Raw genomic sequence first — 16269 nt, 5'->3', positions numbered from 1 at the left:
ATGTGGGAAGCCAGGAGCTGAAACAGCTGGGAGTGTTATTGGCAGCCTGTAGGTGTGGGGTGGACCAGGGCTACAGCCAGTCTTTCATCTTATCTCCTTTGTCCAGCCCTAATTGCTTTTCCATGGAGCCAGGCACCTCAGTGGTGGAGGGAAGGGGTGAGGTGGGGTGGGGAGGGGTCCTTGCCAGGATTCATATGAACAGGCTCCACTGGGAACTGTTGTGTTCGATCATTGGTGCCCTGTGGTGAGAGTCCTGAGCAGCAGGACTGTGTCTGGAGTCTGATGCTATCCCCTCCTGTCTGGGAGGCCTTTTCTGCTCTCTGTCCACCCCCTTGTGCCTTGGGGTCCCTCTCAGAGAGCAGAGTCCACCCAGCACCTAGGCTTCTCTGCAGACTCTGAGTTTCCCACCTCTCTGGTTTCCTGGCTCCCCAGGGCTAATCTGTGAATCCATGCCTGGGCATAGCTAGAGTTAATGGCATATGGGTATGTCTGGTACCAGGCTGCTGTGTGTGAGCCCCCAACTGCTTCTGAGACCACAGCTTCCTGCCCCACCCAGGAGCAATCCCTGGGAGAGGGAGGGGAAGCAGAGCTCCTTGCAACCCCCATGCCTTGTTATCAGCCTCTAAGCAATCTGAGGCAAGTCCCTGGTCACTGCCCTAACCCCTCATCATGCCACTAAGTGATGGGGTGTCCCTGCTCTCCTTGGCTGCCCTGGATCTGGGGCAGGAATTAGCTAAGGATCTGGGGCAGGAGTGATAGCTAAGAGGGGCTCGTATCATCTCCTCACTTCATTATTGCTCTAAGTCAGCAGCTCAGTCCCCCTTTGCACACAGCAGTTTAAGTGGTGTCAATGTATTGACAAATGGCCCATCTCTCTCATTCCCTTCTTCTCTGACAGCCTCTGCAGATTGACGACTATTTCTGTGGCCAGGATTTTAACCAGCCGCTGGGTGGGACAGTGACCATCGAGGGGACAGCGCTCTTTGTGGATAAGGAGGATGGCATGACCTCGGTGGCTGCCTACGACTACCGGGGACACACTGTGGTCTTTGCTGGCACGCGGAGTGGCAGGATCAAAAAGGTAAGTAACCTACTGGGCCGGGGTGAGGAGGCTGGATGGCTGACTACCTCCTTTGGGGCAAGGGCAGGATTTCAGTGCTGTGTTTTGAGGCGTGAATGGTGTATGCAGGGTGGGGAGTGGCAGCATCGACGAAGGCCAGTTCCCTTCACTCTTGTCCACCAGGCATATTTATTAAAGCGGTTGTTTATGGCAGGATTATAGCATGGGGAAACTCCCAGCCCCACCCCAATTCAAGTCCCAGTCAGCAGGGTTAGTGGGAGTTCCCTTTGCACAGTCTCTCCGAGGGATGGGGTGTTGGGTTCACAACACAGCAAGGTATCCCAGTACTGGTGATTTCCCTCTATACCTTGTGTCCTTTGATCACTGGATTGCTTTGCCACTAACCCGAGAGGGGCTGCACATGGGTGGTGTATGCGCTAGTGACTTGATGCCTGTGGTGCTTCGTTGGTCTCGGCCCTCTTGCCAGGTGGCAGCACTGGCATGTGTGAGCTGGTGTTTCTTGGATGAGATGAAGCTCCTTCTCGTGGCACTTCTTAAGTTCAGAAATCCCTTCTCGCTGTTGACCTTAAGTCCTGAATTGGGCCCAAATGGCTGAAATAAGGTGGAATGGACTGGGAAAGGCCTGAAATCTCATCAGGCAGGGCCAGTCTCCCAGGGCAAATAGCCTTTCGCCCAGGCTGGCCCACTCAGAAGATCAGCAGGGGTGAGAGCTTTTATCTTGCCATAGCACCTGTGCTTAGCTTAGACATTTCTGGGCCTCATCCCTGTCCCATTTGGCTGGGTGATGTTGCCCCAGAGGGGGGGGTGACATGTTTCTTAAACTGCAAGTATAGAATAGTGAGGTTGCTTCCCCTCTTCCCTGCCTGCATTGCTAGCATCGTTAAACTCCCATCCCTATGTCATGCTAGGCCCTGTTGCAGCCTCTGTCTTGGGAAAGCCCTGAGGTGGATGGCACTGCTCCACGGTGGCAGCTGAAGGAATCCAATAAGCTTCCATAGAAGGGGAGTTCTTTATGGGGCTGCAGCGTGCTCCAGCCTGGCTGACCTAAGCCATCTGTGAGCAAAATTCTACAGTGTTGGGGAGACCTCTCTTCCCCAGTGACACACAAGGCTTCTTGTTGGTGGCAATTAGCAAATAAGTCTGTGCCTCTTGCTGCATCTCCACGAGGCATGGATTTCCTGTTATCATAACATCATTCCTATAATTACAGCTGCATCTGCCCTGTATAAACACCTGTGCACCTTAAGGGCATCCTCCACCAGGCAAAGTCATGTTGAGGGTCCTGGTGCAGTCCTGCCAGAGGCCTGAAGTGCAGGACTCAACTGGAGCACCCAGCCCTGTTCATTCCTCTAGAGCTCGGACACACAGCCACTTGGACCTACCCACTACCCGGCCCTGGGGATCAATGGCTTGAATTTTGAGCTCCTTTTGGCATCTTTGTTTCCCAGCTAAAATACCTCCTTTTCTGAAATGACTCACTGGTATGTAGAAGCAAAGACAACTCCTAAGAGTTGTGATGCAGTTGGGGGTGGAAGTGCTACCTTTGCCATCAAGGTGGGGTGGGGTCTATTGGCACTGGGCCATGCAATAGTCACCTTGGAAGGCCTGAAGCCATTGGCAGCTCTTTCCTTGCATGAATTGGCAATGCGATAGGCAGAGCACATGCTCCCTTGGGGTCAGTGTTTACATAGCCAAGTTAATAGGGGGATTAAATTAGAAGGGGCTGCAGGCCCCCCCCACCTTCAGTGAGGCGGGGAAGGGTTTCAGGCTAGTGGGGACATTATGCGCAAGGAAGGCCAGGTGCTTTTAACTAGGGGTTTGGACTCTCAATGTGCTGTACAAACATGAGCTAAGGGTTCCTCTAGCCCCTCTACCTCAGAAGATGGATCTGTATCCCAATGTACTACCTATTTTATAGATGCGGAAACTGAGGCCCACTGAGATGCAGCGACTTGCCAAGGCCACTTCGCAGGCCAGTGGCAGAGCCAGGAGCAGCGCTCAGAGTTCCTGGCCCTGATCCCTTGCTGTAGCCACTAGACCCTGCTGCCTCTTTATCTGCCTGCGTACAGTATGTTGGACTTGACCTGTGTGGGTTTCCTTTGGGCTGCTAGTCTGCGATCAGTGTGTATGGTACAAATCCCTTCACCCCTATAGAAGTGCTGGAGGAAGCAGACTTTTGCTGAGGTGCTGATTTCTGGTTCGCTGGGTCAGGAATGCAGAGATTGGCCCAAGGCCAGTTTAGGACTGAACTAGGAGTGTGGTTAAGTCATTATGCTGGTGTCAGCCTGTGTGGGGCCAGTGCTGGCAGAGGGGAGCCCTCTGTGTGTGAGTGGGGGTTAGACAGAGCTGCTTGCACAGCCCTCTCCCCAGTCTCCTTGGCTTGGCTCCAGCGGAACTGAACAGCCAGAAGGGGTCCTAGCCATCATGGCGTCCTGCATACACGTGCCGTGCTGAGCTCAGCAAGATCTCTGCTGCTCCCCAGTCTTTGCTGACTACCAAAGCCCAGCATCAAAGGCAGCACCCAGGACTCTGATCCATCCTCCCATGCTGGCTGGTAACAGGACAGAGACCAGGCTGCTGGATTCGAGACCTTTTTGACAGTCAGTTTGTGGATTTGAAATCGTGATGAGCGTGAAACTGGCTTCTGGGTTGGTGTGGGGAGAGGCCCGCAGAGACTGGGTGGTTGTTGGCAAAGAGGAGAGTGTGGATGGGTGGGAGGTTGGTCTCTGAACACCTTTCCCCCACCATCTCATTCTTCTGGAATGCATCCGTTGGCAACACTCTCCCTGACTCTGAAATCTCCCCTATTGGGATGCAACAATAGGCAGTCCCCACGCACCTACCCTCCTGCTCTATCTGGGATCCTTCCCCATCCCTGGTCTGGTGGCATCTGTTGTGAACCCCGGGTACAGAATAAACCCAAGAAAAAAAGGGGCCCACACAGAAGAGCTGTGACCTCAGCTGGTGCGGAAAGAGAGTCTAGGAGGCAGCTCTGGGCTTGTGTCTGTGATTTGGAGTTCAAGGTGCAAACCTGCAATACTGGGGAGGGGAAGAGATTGACCCTCCACACACATTGGGCCAAGTTCAGTCTTGCTGTAGGTGGGGGCAGTTGCATGGACTCCAGTAGAAGTGCACTTGCTTCCACCGGGTCTGTATCCAGCCCATTGTTTGTAGTTCCTTCTGTCAGAGGATCTCAAGGCATTTCATGAGCATTCGTGAATGAAGACACCTCACTGAAAACACCTCACATGGCTCGGTGGGTTGCGTCAGTATCCTTATCTCAGTTTTACAGATGGGGAAACTGAGGCACAGAGCAGGTTAGGGACATGCCCAAAGTCACACAGTGAGCTGGTGTGCCAAATCCAGGAGTCCTTGCAGTCTGCCCTCCGTTCCTACAGCTAGACCACGCTTCTTGTAGATGCTCAGTGAGTGAGGCTTCCGAAAACCCTTGGATTTCTTCATCTGTTTTGAAGTCTCAATTTCCCTTTCTCTCCTTCAGTTTCCTTCTTCCTCGGCATCATCATCTCCATCAGAGGAGGCATCGGGGTTGCTAGTAAGTCGGCATGGATTGCGAGAGGCTTGCTGCCAGAGGCAGCTTGTCCTCCCTTCCCAATCAATAAGGGAGCTGAAGTGACTGGTGTCGCATTTCCACCAGCCTCTCCTGCTATTGAATTCCAAATTGCAGGTTTTAAATAGGTTTGTGCCAGTGTGGTGCAGAGGGAGGGGAGGGAAGTGTGGGAGGAGGATTCATGAAGCCACTGAGACAGTGTTACACATCCAGTTATTTATCCCTGGAACCTGACGATTGCTATTTGTCTGGCAAATTTCTCCCTGAGGTGCCAGGTCTTTCTCTGTTTCCATTCCTGCATCTTCATCGAACTTTTCCCTCCCTCTCTTCCTGCAACTTCTGTGGCCCTGCTGTGGTGGTAGCTAGAGAGAGTGCCCATCCAAGGCTCATGGGCAGCCCCCCTGGTTCTGGGTAACCCCCTCAGGTTACTAGGGGATGCAGGGCTGGCTCCTGCTGAGCCTTGTGGTGATTTTGGAACTTCAGACCTGCTAGTGTGGCTCATGTTTATGTGGAGTCTCTCCTTTTTTTCCATTTGCTTCACTCTTCCCGTCTGCAGCTATAGTATCAGAGTCCCTGCTGCTCCATGGCCCACCCGGTGTGATGGGCTCTGGCCCGTTAGGTCTTAAGGAAACCAAGTGGGGTTTGGTGGGAAACAAGCAGTGGTTCTTAGTCCTGTTTCCAGTGGGCAGGTCTCATCACAGCCCTGGTGGGCCTGCTCCTGAGAGAGGCCAAGGACGGGACTCCCCTCCCACTCTATGGGCCAGGGTAGGATTCACTGATGGGACAGTATAGGGGATGTTTCTCCATAGGCTGTCCTCTAGGGTAGTGCTTCTCAAGCTATCTGATGTGGGGGACCGGCAATTTTTTTTTCCAGTGTGCGCGCAGACTGGCAGCTGATGACTTGCGGACCGGCACCGGTCTGCGGACCACCGCTTTGAGTAGCGCTGCTCTAGGGTCCATCGCTATTGCATTGGAGCACCTTGCAGGGTTTTTAAAAGGGGAAGAGCACTCGCTTCCTCCTCTTCTGTGTTTCCTTTCTTCTCTCCCCCAGAGGCAATAGTCTCTTTGGTAAGAGAGGGGCGAGGATTTACTTACAATTTGAAAAAAAAAAAAATTCTAGCAGGCAGGCAAAGCAGAAGGTGGAAGTGTTACGTTTAGTTCTGAAAGCAGCGAGGTCTGTGCTCACTCTTACCCCCATGGGAGCAGGTTTCACAGCCCAGATCTTCCCCAGGGGGAGTCCCAGCTCCTGCACTCATCATGAGGCAGCCTCATTGGTCACCCATGTCACTGTTGCAACTGGGAGCTTGTGCTGTGTGCGTGCGCTGGGAATTTGCCGTAGAGGCGGGTGTTGCCTGCGCACTGCTGGAACTTCGGCCTGTGTTGTCGCACCAGCTCTTCCTGGGTCTGTCTGGGTGTTGAGCAAGAAGGGGGAGAGGAGTGAGCGTCATGGGGCTCTGCGGGAGAAGGCTTTGGAGGTGGAAGAGCCGTTACCCATGATGTCTCTCTGGGCGCTCTCCTGAAGGAAGGACCCAAGGTATTTCAGTGTATTTCCGTTCTCCAGCTGCGGGGGTATTTGGAGATCAAGGATCTCAGACGAAAAGGTCCAGCAAGATGAGCGTGGCTGGACTTCCCCTGTTAATGGGTAAGGGAGGTTGGCCACCAGAGCAGCCTGTGCTCTTGGTGTCCTGTGCTCTGACTCTGTGGGACCAAGGCCGTGCCTGCTGACAGGAGGCCTTGGAGACCGTGCTTTGCCAGCTCCTGGATTGCTTAAAAAGGGCTGTAGTGGTATGTGAGGTCTCTCGTGTGGAGCAATGATTTTTTTTGGTAGTGGTTGGACTACTGTGTGCTTCAGGATGCATGGGGATCTCGACCTATTCTTTGGTTAGAAGCCCTCAATCTTCAGGGCTGCCAATCCAGTATCCGTCACCAGAACAAAATCCAGCCAGGTATTGATACGGTAACGATGAAACCTGGGCTTCCGCTGACTTTGGAAGCCCACCCTACTGAGCCCAGTCAGTGGCAGCCAGAAACGTAAGGAGGGGGGAGCAGAGGGCTCTGAAGGTTTGAGGGTGTGTCCTCATATGGGGGAGGGTGGATCCTTTTTCAGCCACTGCACGGTTAGGGCTCATGTGCTGAAGGCTGCTGAGTGAGTGGGTGTGTGTGTGTGTGTAGGGGAGAGGAGGGGTGTCCCGTGTCCCCTCCTCTAACCTTGGAGCATTGGCATGGGGGGCGTGACATGGAGAGCTCAGCTTCCCCCAGCAGGGGCCGTCTGGCTGGAACTGGAGGATGGGGAAAGTGCTGCCTCAGCAGTTACCTGATCTTCCTGGGGAGCATGGTGTAACCAGACCCTGCCGCGGGCTGTCTCTGCTGCTGCAGCAGGGGGAGAATCCCTCCAGCCCTCTGGAGCTGGAGCAGCGCTGGTTCAGGTCTCAAGCAGTCTGTTTTCTGGAGGCTGAGTCTGCTTGGGAGATTTGGCTGCTTGTGTGAGAGGGAGAGCAGGACAGGCGGAGCACTCGCTTCCCCACTAGGGTCTCTGGAGGGCGAGGAAGGAAGCCTTGTGTAGGTGACTCTGTAACCTGTGCTGGGTGGTGGAGAGTGCGCTCATGGAGCCCCACCCAGAGAAGTAGCCTGCTAGCTTGAGGGCATGGGATGAGGGGAACACAGACATGCAGGTGGTACGCGTCTCCTCTGACCTCCTGCTGCTTAGAGCCCTAGATTTTCATGCCCCAACCCTGTGGGGCTTGCACCAGTTGCCCGTTGCAGGAGGTGTATGTATTGTGGAGAAACCTGGAAGAATTAAATTGGACTGATACCATTGGTGCCTGCCTTCCCTTTATACATGTACCTGCCAGGCAGGCCAGCTGTAACCTACTTCCTGGAAGGAAGGTGGGACTTCCTGAAGTGGAAGGCTAGTGGGTTATAGGTTGAGTCCTCCTCCAGCGCTGTCCTGCTTCCCGGTGCTGATGTGCTTTATGGAGCAACAAAGAGTGGTGTTATTGCCCAAAGGGTATTGCATCTGTGTGTTGTGTTGGCAATGGGGAGGGGAGTATGTGCCAGGAGCGTGGCTCAGCTTGCCTCTCTTCACTACAGGGTACTGAGCTTCCTTAGTTCTCACTGAGTTCCTCACAGGATCAGGCCCGCAGCCAAGCAGGTGGGATTGAGGGGCACTCTCAGAGCTGTTGAGGAGGCAGGGACTGGGGATCAGGGGCTGCAGGGCAGGATCAGGGGGCACATCGGCAGAGCTGTTGGGGAGTCCAGGATTGGGTAGCAGGGGGGCTGCAGGGTGGGATTGAGGGGCATCAGCATGACTGCGAGTTGTCCAGCACCTGCCCATCTCTTAGGAGCCATGAGCTTGCTCCAGTGTTCCCTTGTCACCTTGGCAAGTAGCTACATTTGACACCATGCTGCTGGATAATCCCCTTCCCCTCTCAGGTTTCTCTCCCCTCCTGAGGGAGGTGAAGCCTCTGCCGTAATGTGGGGCACAGCGGGAGAGAAATGCCAAGTCTAAGCCATGCTGCTTGCTTCCTTTCCCTGCGTGCTTGGCAGGCAGCCTTGTTTGTCAGCCCAGCAGTTCCACCCCCAGCTGTCTCCTCAGCCCTGTAATGTGTTAGCATGGGATCTGGTTGGAGAACTCCTGGGTCCTGTCCCAAATGAGCCCAGCCTTTCTCCACATGAGCTGGTGGGGGCTGTGGCATGTGGTCTAGACTGCGTGCCCATCAGCAAACATTGGCTGCTTTCCCAGTAAGCTCTCTAGAAATGGAGGGGGGGGGAGCGTGTTTCGGATGGATGTGGGTCAGTGTCCCCTGCCTCAGAATGGGCTGCCTCCTACCGCATTTGGAGCACCTGCCACAACCTGATGTGGTGCTGACATGCCTTTCCCATCCAGCTAGCACAGATGCCAGCTTGAGCTGCAGACCCGGCTGAGTTCCTGGGTTCGGGCAGTTGCCACCCTTAACCTCCTGGTAACTTTCTGTAAAGAGGTAGCTGCGTTGCTGTAGTGGCGGTGAGGTCAACGTGACGTAACCCATTCCGCAGTCTGGTTGCCGCTGCTGAGGGTAGAGCGGTAATGTGGCTGCGTTAGTGAATAACACTCCCCCAAACGCCCACACCGTGTGTTGGGTTAGACCCCACAATAACATGACCTTGTAGCGAAAGTCCCCCAGATCACAAGTGTGCTGGTGTCTGTGGGACGTCTCTGTGCCCTGGGAAACCCTATTGCCTACATGTGAACATCCTGCTCCCTGCCCAAAGCTCAGCTGGCCAAGCTGGGTCTGAGCAACCTAAGAGCTCGCCCGGGACAGACGGATGCTCCTACTAGCATTTCCAGGAGCCCTGCAATGGATGCTGGGTTAAAGAGGATGCTGGTTTCGACATCCGGAGTTGAGGGGGTGAGGGTGGGGAGAGTCACTGCTCTGTCTGCACATTCCCTGGATGGCAGCTCCAAGCACTTGCCCAGGCTGTCGCCTGCAGACAGAACTCTCCTTTGTCTCAGGAAAGGGTCACGCGGGCTGGCTTGCTTGCAGGCTTCCTAGACATGCTACAAACAGTTGCCTCTCAGAGGCTGGGCTGCTGGTCAGCACCTGTTGCTGTTGCAGCTGTAGCCTCTTCCCTGACCTGCACTTCCCCATCCTGTCCCCCCTTGTTTACCTTCACCGCTTGCCCCCTTTTCTTGGCTCTGCACAGGCAGGAGGATTGTGTCGCACTTGGAATCATCCTCTCCCCTGACTGAGGAGGAGTCCAGTCCGGCACAGGAGCTGGCTTGAATGGTGCTGAGCCCCTAGGGCAGGCGGGGAGGGGAGTGACTGGCAGCGGATGGCAGGACAGTCAGGTTTGGGAATAGATGATTATAATGGTGATACAACTGCAGTCGTAGGTGACTTGTACCACCGGGCTCTGAGGATTGCACTAGCAGGGGGGTTGCAGGTCAGGATTTAGGAGCCTTGGCACAGCTGTTGTGGTGGGGAGCCCAGGACTGCACTTGCAGGATGTATTGCAGTCAGAAGTGAGGAGCATCAGCAGAGCTGTAGAGGACAGAGATCTGGCAGGAATGGGATGCTGTGTGGAGCAGACCAAGCTATTGAAACCCCAAACAAGTTGGTCCTGCCTGGTGGTTTCCTTGCTGTGTCACCGGGTACATGGCTATTTTTGGAAGGCCCAGTCTTTGAAATGTTGTGCAAGTACCCTCATGCTGTCTGCTCTCCACAGTCATGGGGTTGTTGTGTGTTGTCTGGGTAATTTTTGCCATTGCCAGGATGAGTAACTAGGGGATGATCTTCCCGAATACTGCCAGTTTTGGATGCAAGCCACTTCCTCTTAGACTACAGCAGAGACTGGGGAGAACTATCAGAGACCTGTGGGTTTTACCTTGTGATTTACTGGATTTTTAGAACGAGGGAAGTGACACTGTGAGTTGATCTTTTTGTGTTCCTTTATTCTCTGTGGTGGTTTCCAGAGCAAATGTGCTCTGTACAAGGCAAATGAGATTTGATTCCTAACTCTGGCTCCTGCCAGGCAGTTGCTGACCCTTTTCCCCCTCTTGACTTTCACTGGACAATCATGGTTTCCTTGAGACTGTCTCATACTCCTGCAAAATGGGACATTATGGGCCTGATGTGCAAAAAGCCACATGCACACTGCATAACTGTGCTCACTGATGCACTTAATTTGCTCATGCAAACATGCATCTCCAACTGATGTTTATATGCACGTGCTGAATGCATACACAGTTTCATGTATGCTTAGTGTGCATGTGAAAAATGCACCGGGAGCTATAAGCTTATTGAACATGAACAAAAAATGCACCATTATTTGTAACCTGTATCTTCACTCTTGCTTACCACAGTTGCCCAAGCGTACATCTCAGATCAAGATGGAGCATTGCATACTGGGACTTGTAGTCCCGTGGGGCCACCTCTCCATGCTAGGAATAGTGTCTGCTATCTGTTCCACATTATGCAAACTACACATTGCCCTAGGGCTTCTGTTAAGCCCCACTGTGGCCCCCTCAGTTGGATGCCACCTGCGTTGGGTGTCACCTGACTTGTTGGGGAGGTAGGATCAGCTCTGACATTCAGCAGCCAGCTGGCCCTAAGCTTACAATAGCTCCCAATCTGCTGGAGTTCCCTGAAATACTGATGAGGGAGATGAGGCAGTTCAGAGCAGGGTACCCTGCTGCCTCCTTGCCGCAGGCTCAGGGCTTTAGGGAGCCAGCTTGTCGCTCGGATGAGGAGGATTAAGCTGTGAACACCTTTTGGAAGGGGATTAGTTGGGATCCAAGAGTTTTGGGGTTTTAATTTGTATTTTTCAGGATAGGCGTTTGGATGGCTTCTCTGGGGCCACTGGTAGGAAGGGGGGTGAGGGGAGTTACTCCAGATATACCCCGCAGTCAGTGAGAGCAGAATTTGATCCAGTGGTGGGATTAGGATTGGGCCAAAAATTCAGGGAAGCAGGTGATTTATAACAGAGGCTGTGGGATCCTAGAGGCAGTTAATGGGAAGTGGGGGAGGGTTTCTGCTGGCTGGGGCTTTGTACACAGCAGCTTCCTTGCTCTCCCCAGTGCACTGGGCAGAGGTGGGAGGTGGTGTTGGGGAGCTCTTTTCCTTCACTGTTGGGTACATAGTGGCTTAACAGCTTTATTCCTTTACCTGCAAATGGGCTTGAAGGATGTACCAGGCACTGCTTAGTTCGAGGCTGATGTGAAGGGTGAGCGAGGCCATATCAGAAAGGCCCAGGGCTACTGCCCTGGTGAGAAGCCCACCCTCTGACCTGTGGCTGCTGGGACAGGTGAGGCTGCTGGGGTTCTTATCAGGTTGCTGTTCCCAGAGCCTGCTCAGGGGCTCCATCTTCCATATCAGCCTCTGGATAGGGGGTGTCAGATAACGGTTGTGGCCTCCCTCTTTTCTAGGCAGCTAGAAGGAAGTGTGTCTTTGTTCCTCCCCCGCCTCCACCCCTGAGCCTCCTTCCTGTTGGGATGGTGGATCCACCAACTACCTTTCCCCAACCACTCTGCTGCTGCTGCCAGGGGTCATGTGCAGGAAATATGCATCTCTACCCCACCTCCTGGCGGCTGTATGTCTGGTGGTGTGCCCATTCTCCTGTCCCTTCCCCCATCAGCTTGCCAGGCCTGTTTGAGCAGAGGTGGTGAATGTGGGGGATGGGGGATGGACCGCCTTTGATTTATCCCGTCCTTAGCCTCCTCTCCCATGAATAGCTCCAGGTCAAGATTTTCCAAGTGACTAGTGATCCTGGTGCATACCTTAATGAAGGGCCTTGTTTTCAGGCAGCACTGAGCAGTGCTCTCTGAAAACCAGGCCCCTTTGAGGTCTCTTGAGCTGGGTCCCACGTACTTACTGCCTAGGCCTCTCTGCCTGGCTCTTCTCAGAGCTTTCCCAAGCAGCAGCGGCGGCAAAGCAAAACTAAATCTTGTAGTTTCCTGGCTGCCTGCATGGATCCAAAGAGCAGCAGTGAAAATGGCCAAAGCCTTGTGAATTGCTCCTGCCACCTTGGGAAAGGACTGGGCAGAGAAGAGGCCCTGTCTGCAGACTAAGGGAGAGGACCATGCTGCATTGGACGTCACTCAGAAGGATTGTCTTCTCAGTCAGGAATAAGAAACGCTTTTAATTGCTTTAAATAAAAGCTTGGATTTAGTGGGAGTCTCTGGCCTAGGCCTCCAGCCCCTCCATTCCTCAGGGGAAGGTTCCTGTTCCTCACTCAGGATGGGGGGGGGGAGTGGATTTTTCAATGGCTTCAATTCTTAATTGGCTTTGTAGAAATTAAGGCTGAGAAAGATCTGTTGGAGGGGAAGGTTGGTCTCTTTGGTCAAGCACAGGTCTGGGAGTTGGGACAAGGAGTTCTGTCCCGTCCCCGTCCCGTCTCCCCCCACCGGTTTGTGACCATGGGCAAATCTCTTCTCTCTTGCGCTCTCATTCTCCTCCCCCGCCCCCTCCCAATGAGGTCTCATTTATTAAAGTTTCTGGTGCGCTTTGAGCTGTTCAGGTAGAAGGCATAGAACCGGGCCAAGGATTATCATACGTACCCAGGCACAAGGCTGATGGGCACTTCAGGCACGTGTTCCCCATCTGCTGTACTCTTCTCCTCCAGCTGCCAATGCAGGTTTGTTCCTTTGGATATATTCCACAGGGTTTTTATATGCCTCCGGTGATGGGGCTCACGCCTCTTGTTGTTACGGAGAGGGTGTGTGACAGGCCAATAGATCTCCTCCCAATATTCAAGCCAAATTTTCCTTTGCTTAATTTAATCACATTTTGTGTAATGGATACTCCCTCGGCCACCCTACATGGACTCTTCCTCCTTGATCTCCACTCCCTTCCATAGCACCAGCAGAGCCAAGCAAGATGTGGTTAGCTCTGTGTCCTGCCCCACAAATCTTTGCTCATGGTCAGTGCTCTTCTCTGAATTTCCTTGCAGGGGCTGGGCTGGTTCAGAATCACCATCAGCCTGGTCTGGGTGGGCTTGGCTTGGCTGGGCTGGTGCTGAAGGTCTGCCTTGCCCCTTTTATGCAGGATCTATCCTCAGTACAGTGCTGCTGTTATTCAGAAGCAATAGTGAAGTCTGGCAACAGCGGGGTTAAAGCTGGATGTTTGAGGGCTCCCAAGGCTGGCCCAGTTGAGGGACTGGCAGACCAGGCCTATTGCTCTTTCCCTGGCATCAGGGCTCAAGAGGTGTCAGACTGAGTGGCTCTCACAGCAAGCTGAGCTCTGATTTTGGGGAACGTTTCTTTGTCTAGATCTGCTTGTCCGGTCGCCACTGTAATCCCTTTAACCCTCCTCCCCTCCCGATCCCAGATGGCCCTTGGCGCGATTGCATTAGGGAGCGTCTGTGTCTGGAATCTGCTCCCCACCCAGAGCTCACACTCTCTGCAGCTTGTTTATTCTCTCCCACGGAAGGCAGAGCTAAGCTGGCCCCATGTCTGCTTTTTTTGGCTCATCATCTTTGTTTGTTTTATTATTGTTTTTTATTAATCTATTCATGCGAAGTGGTCATCCTGACCCCTTTAAACACATATACACGTACTCTACCCCCCCACCCCCACCTCCCATCCCTTGTGCTGTGGAGGATCAAAGGCTCACATTCTCCCCACATGGCGTGATGTAGCCATGTGCTTGCTAGGATACCGACTTGTCTCACCTGGGAGAGGAGAGGCGGTCACAGTGGATGCTTTGCCTTTAAGGTTCCAGATATGGATTCTCCCACCTCAAACCCCCTGTCCTCTCCAGCAGAGTGACACAAGATCTCTGGCTGGCTGGTTGGTGTGATGAATTTGCAGGTCCTCAGAGCGAAGCTGGGAGGGTAGGGGAGGATGGGGGAACCCCCATAATCACTTGGCAAGAATCACTTGCAGTGTGAGTGGGATGGTGGTGATGCTAGTTGGGAAGGTGGGGGCCCTGGTGACTTTGGGGAAGGAAGCGCTTCTGGCCAAGCGCTTTGCAAGAATCCGTAGCCTGCTGCATTCCAAGCTGCTGAGGTAGGACAGGAACCCAGGCACGCCCCCTTCCCCCCTGGGCAGCTTTGCCTCTATTCTGCTCCCAGGGACCAATCTTCTCCCAGTGATTTAAAAGCAAAGCATTTTTCCATTGCAATGCTCTTCCGTCTCCCACCCCCAGTGAGCCAGCAATTCTCCCCACAGGCTTGTCAGGGACTGCAAGGCATCTGTCTCTAATGTGCTTGGTGGGAAGAGGAGTAGTGAGGACTCCTGGGGTAGAAGTACACAGAGACTGAGGCAGGACTGGGCGCTGGTGCTTAAGCAAGGCTGTCTTCACCTGCCATCTCCCTGAGGGAGGCGGGCACTGGACCCTGAGACCGTTCAGGGGCGGTTGCCTGTCTGCAAAGGTGCCTTATCTTGTCTCTTCTGCCCCCACGAGTACCTACAGGTCCTTCAGTGGCACTGCTCTGGGGGGAAGGTCTTCCTCTTCCTCCATCTGTATGCAGGCGGTGGCGGTCACTGGAGAAGGTGTTGCCCTGGAGAACGCAATTCAGCTTAGAGGACGCAACAGAAGTGTTTCTCAGTGCGACTGAGCTGGTGGTGGGGATTGAAGGGAGAAGATGGGATGCTGCTGATCTCCAGTGACAGCTTGGTTTCTCACTCTCCTGGCAGAGCAGCCACTTCTGCGCCTTTCAGCAGCTGAAACAGTGTGTGTGTCTGCCTTGTCTGAGATACCTCCTGAAAGGATCAGCCAGAACCCCGCTGCATTGCCATGCTGGAACCCCTTCCTTTGATGGGGAGGTGGGTCCACACCAGTGTCTGGGGCTGGTATCCACCTCTTTGAAGGCTCTCAGTGCACAAGGGGATGGCATTCCGTTCCTTGGTATCAGACACAGGATTAGCTGGAACTAATCCTCCAAATCCCTGGAGGCTTGTCCATTGCACCCTCTGGTGCAAGGTGGGGCCTCTTCTGGATGGGTGAGACCTGACAAAGGTCACAGACCAAATGGCCCAGCACAGCCCTGGATAGTGCACCATACTACATGGATTGTCGCCCCTTGGCATACATCCAGCGAGCTCCAGCCCCAGCCCCATTCCCTTTCCCTGCTGACTGCTTGGGCCCTTTTCTGTCACACAATGCTTAGTGCTAAGACACTAAGGATTCGGAGCTGAATCTTACCCTGGTGTGTCCAACATGTGAAATCCAGCCCCTGGCTCCTGAGACTTGTAAAAAAACATGTTAACTCTCCTTGTGACTCTGCTTTCCCTGCCCTGCAGGTAGTCTTCTCCATTGCAAAGGGGAGGAGTGATGTCTTCAGAGCCAGCATTGGGCCATGGATGGAAGTGAACATCATTTACCTCCTGGCCTTGGTGCCCACTGTTTCTGGGATGAGCAGTGTTTCCTTGTGGTGTGGGCTGAAGTGGGCAAACCCATCTTCTCAGCAGCCTTGTACCACCTTTGCATACCTCACTGGGGAGCTCAGGGAAATGTGGGGGTGACCTGGCGGTGCTTGCTATGCCCCTAACTTTTAGTTTGCACAAAGTGCTTTGGTGTGAAAGGCCCCTAGTGTGGGCAGCTCATCTGTCAGTGGATCTGTCAGTCCCATTCTTGGGCCTTCTCTGTAGATCTGTAGCTGTTCTGGGCCCCTTGGGCATTCCCTGCTGTTCTGCCCCAGATCTGCCAAGGCCCCTTAGTCCTGGCTGGAAGCCCCCTACTATTCTTATCATAGCAGGCCCCAACCCAACAGCTCAGCTGAAGCCCCTGAATTACAGGGAGGGCTAGTTAGGAGAGTCTTGTTGCTGTTGTCTGAAATCCCAGTTTCAACACTGGGCTCTGCTGAATGTGCTGAGGTATGCCCAGGTAGAGGGCACCTGCCAACTATACTGGGTACGTCCTGATGATCCCTAGATTGCTTTTGAATGTTCATGGGCAGGGGAGGCCCAACAAGTGTGGGGGAAGGGCCTAGTGGTGAATGGGTTAAATGCCTGGCATAGCCTTCCCTTGGGGAGTGCTGCCAGGGACATTCTCCTTGTAGCAAGGCCAGGCCCAGGCAATGCCTTGGGTGAGAGGCTTCCCTAACCTCACAGCAGCGTTTAGGGTGGGGGAATCTTGTCATTGCCATAGCCCTTGGTGAACAGCACGCTCCATGTGCAGTGGGGTCTGGCTCAACCCACCTG

General features: G+C 53.8%; 1 protein-coding gene across 3 annotated transcripts in view; it reads left to right on the top strand.

Annotated features, from left to right (window-relative positions):
• PLXNA1 (plexin A1) overlaps positions 1-16269 on the top strand; it is a 267177-nt gene that overhangs the window by 46460 nt on the left and 204448 nt on the right. For all 3 annotated transcript variants that reach the window (XM_073351345.1, XM_073351346.1, XM_073351347.2), the window contains one exon: positions 899-1081. In XM_073351345.1, the coding sequence (XP_073207446.1) occupies positions 899-1081 (183 nt within the window). The remainder of the gene's footprint in view (positions 1-898; positions 1082-16269) is intronic.

This window comes from Lepidochelys kempii, chromosome 7, assembly GCF_965140285.1.
Source record: "Lepidochelys kempii isolate rLepKem1 chromosome 7, rLepKem1.hap1, whole genome shotgun sequence".
Taxonomy (NCBI): Eukaryota; Metazoa; Chordata; order Testudines; family Cheloniidae; genus Lepidochelys; species Lepidochelys kempii.
Note: the sequence above shows the minus strand (reverse complement) of the source record. Positions and strands in the feature narration are given on the sequence as shown.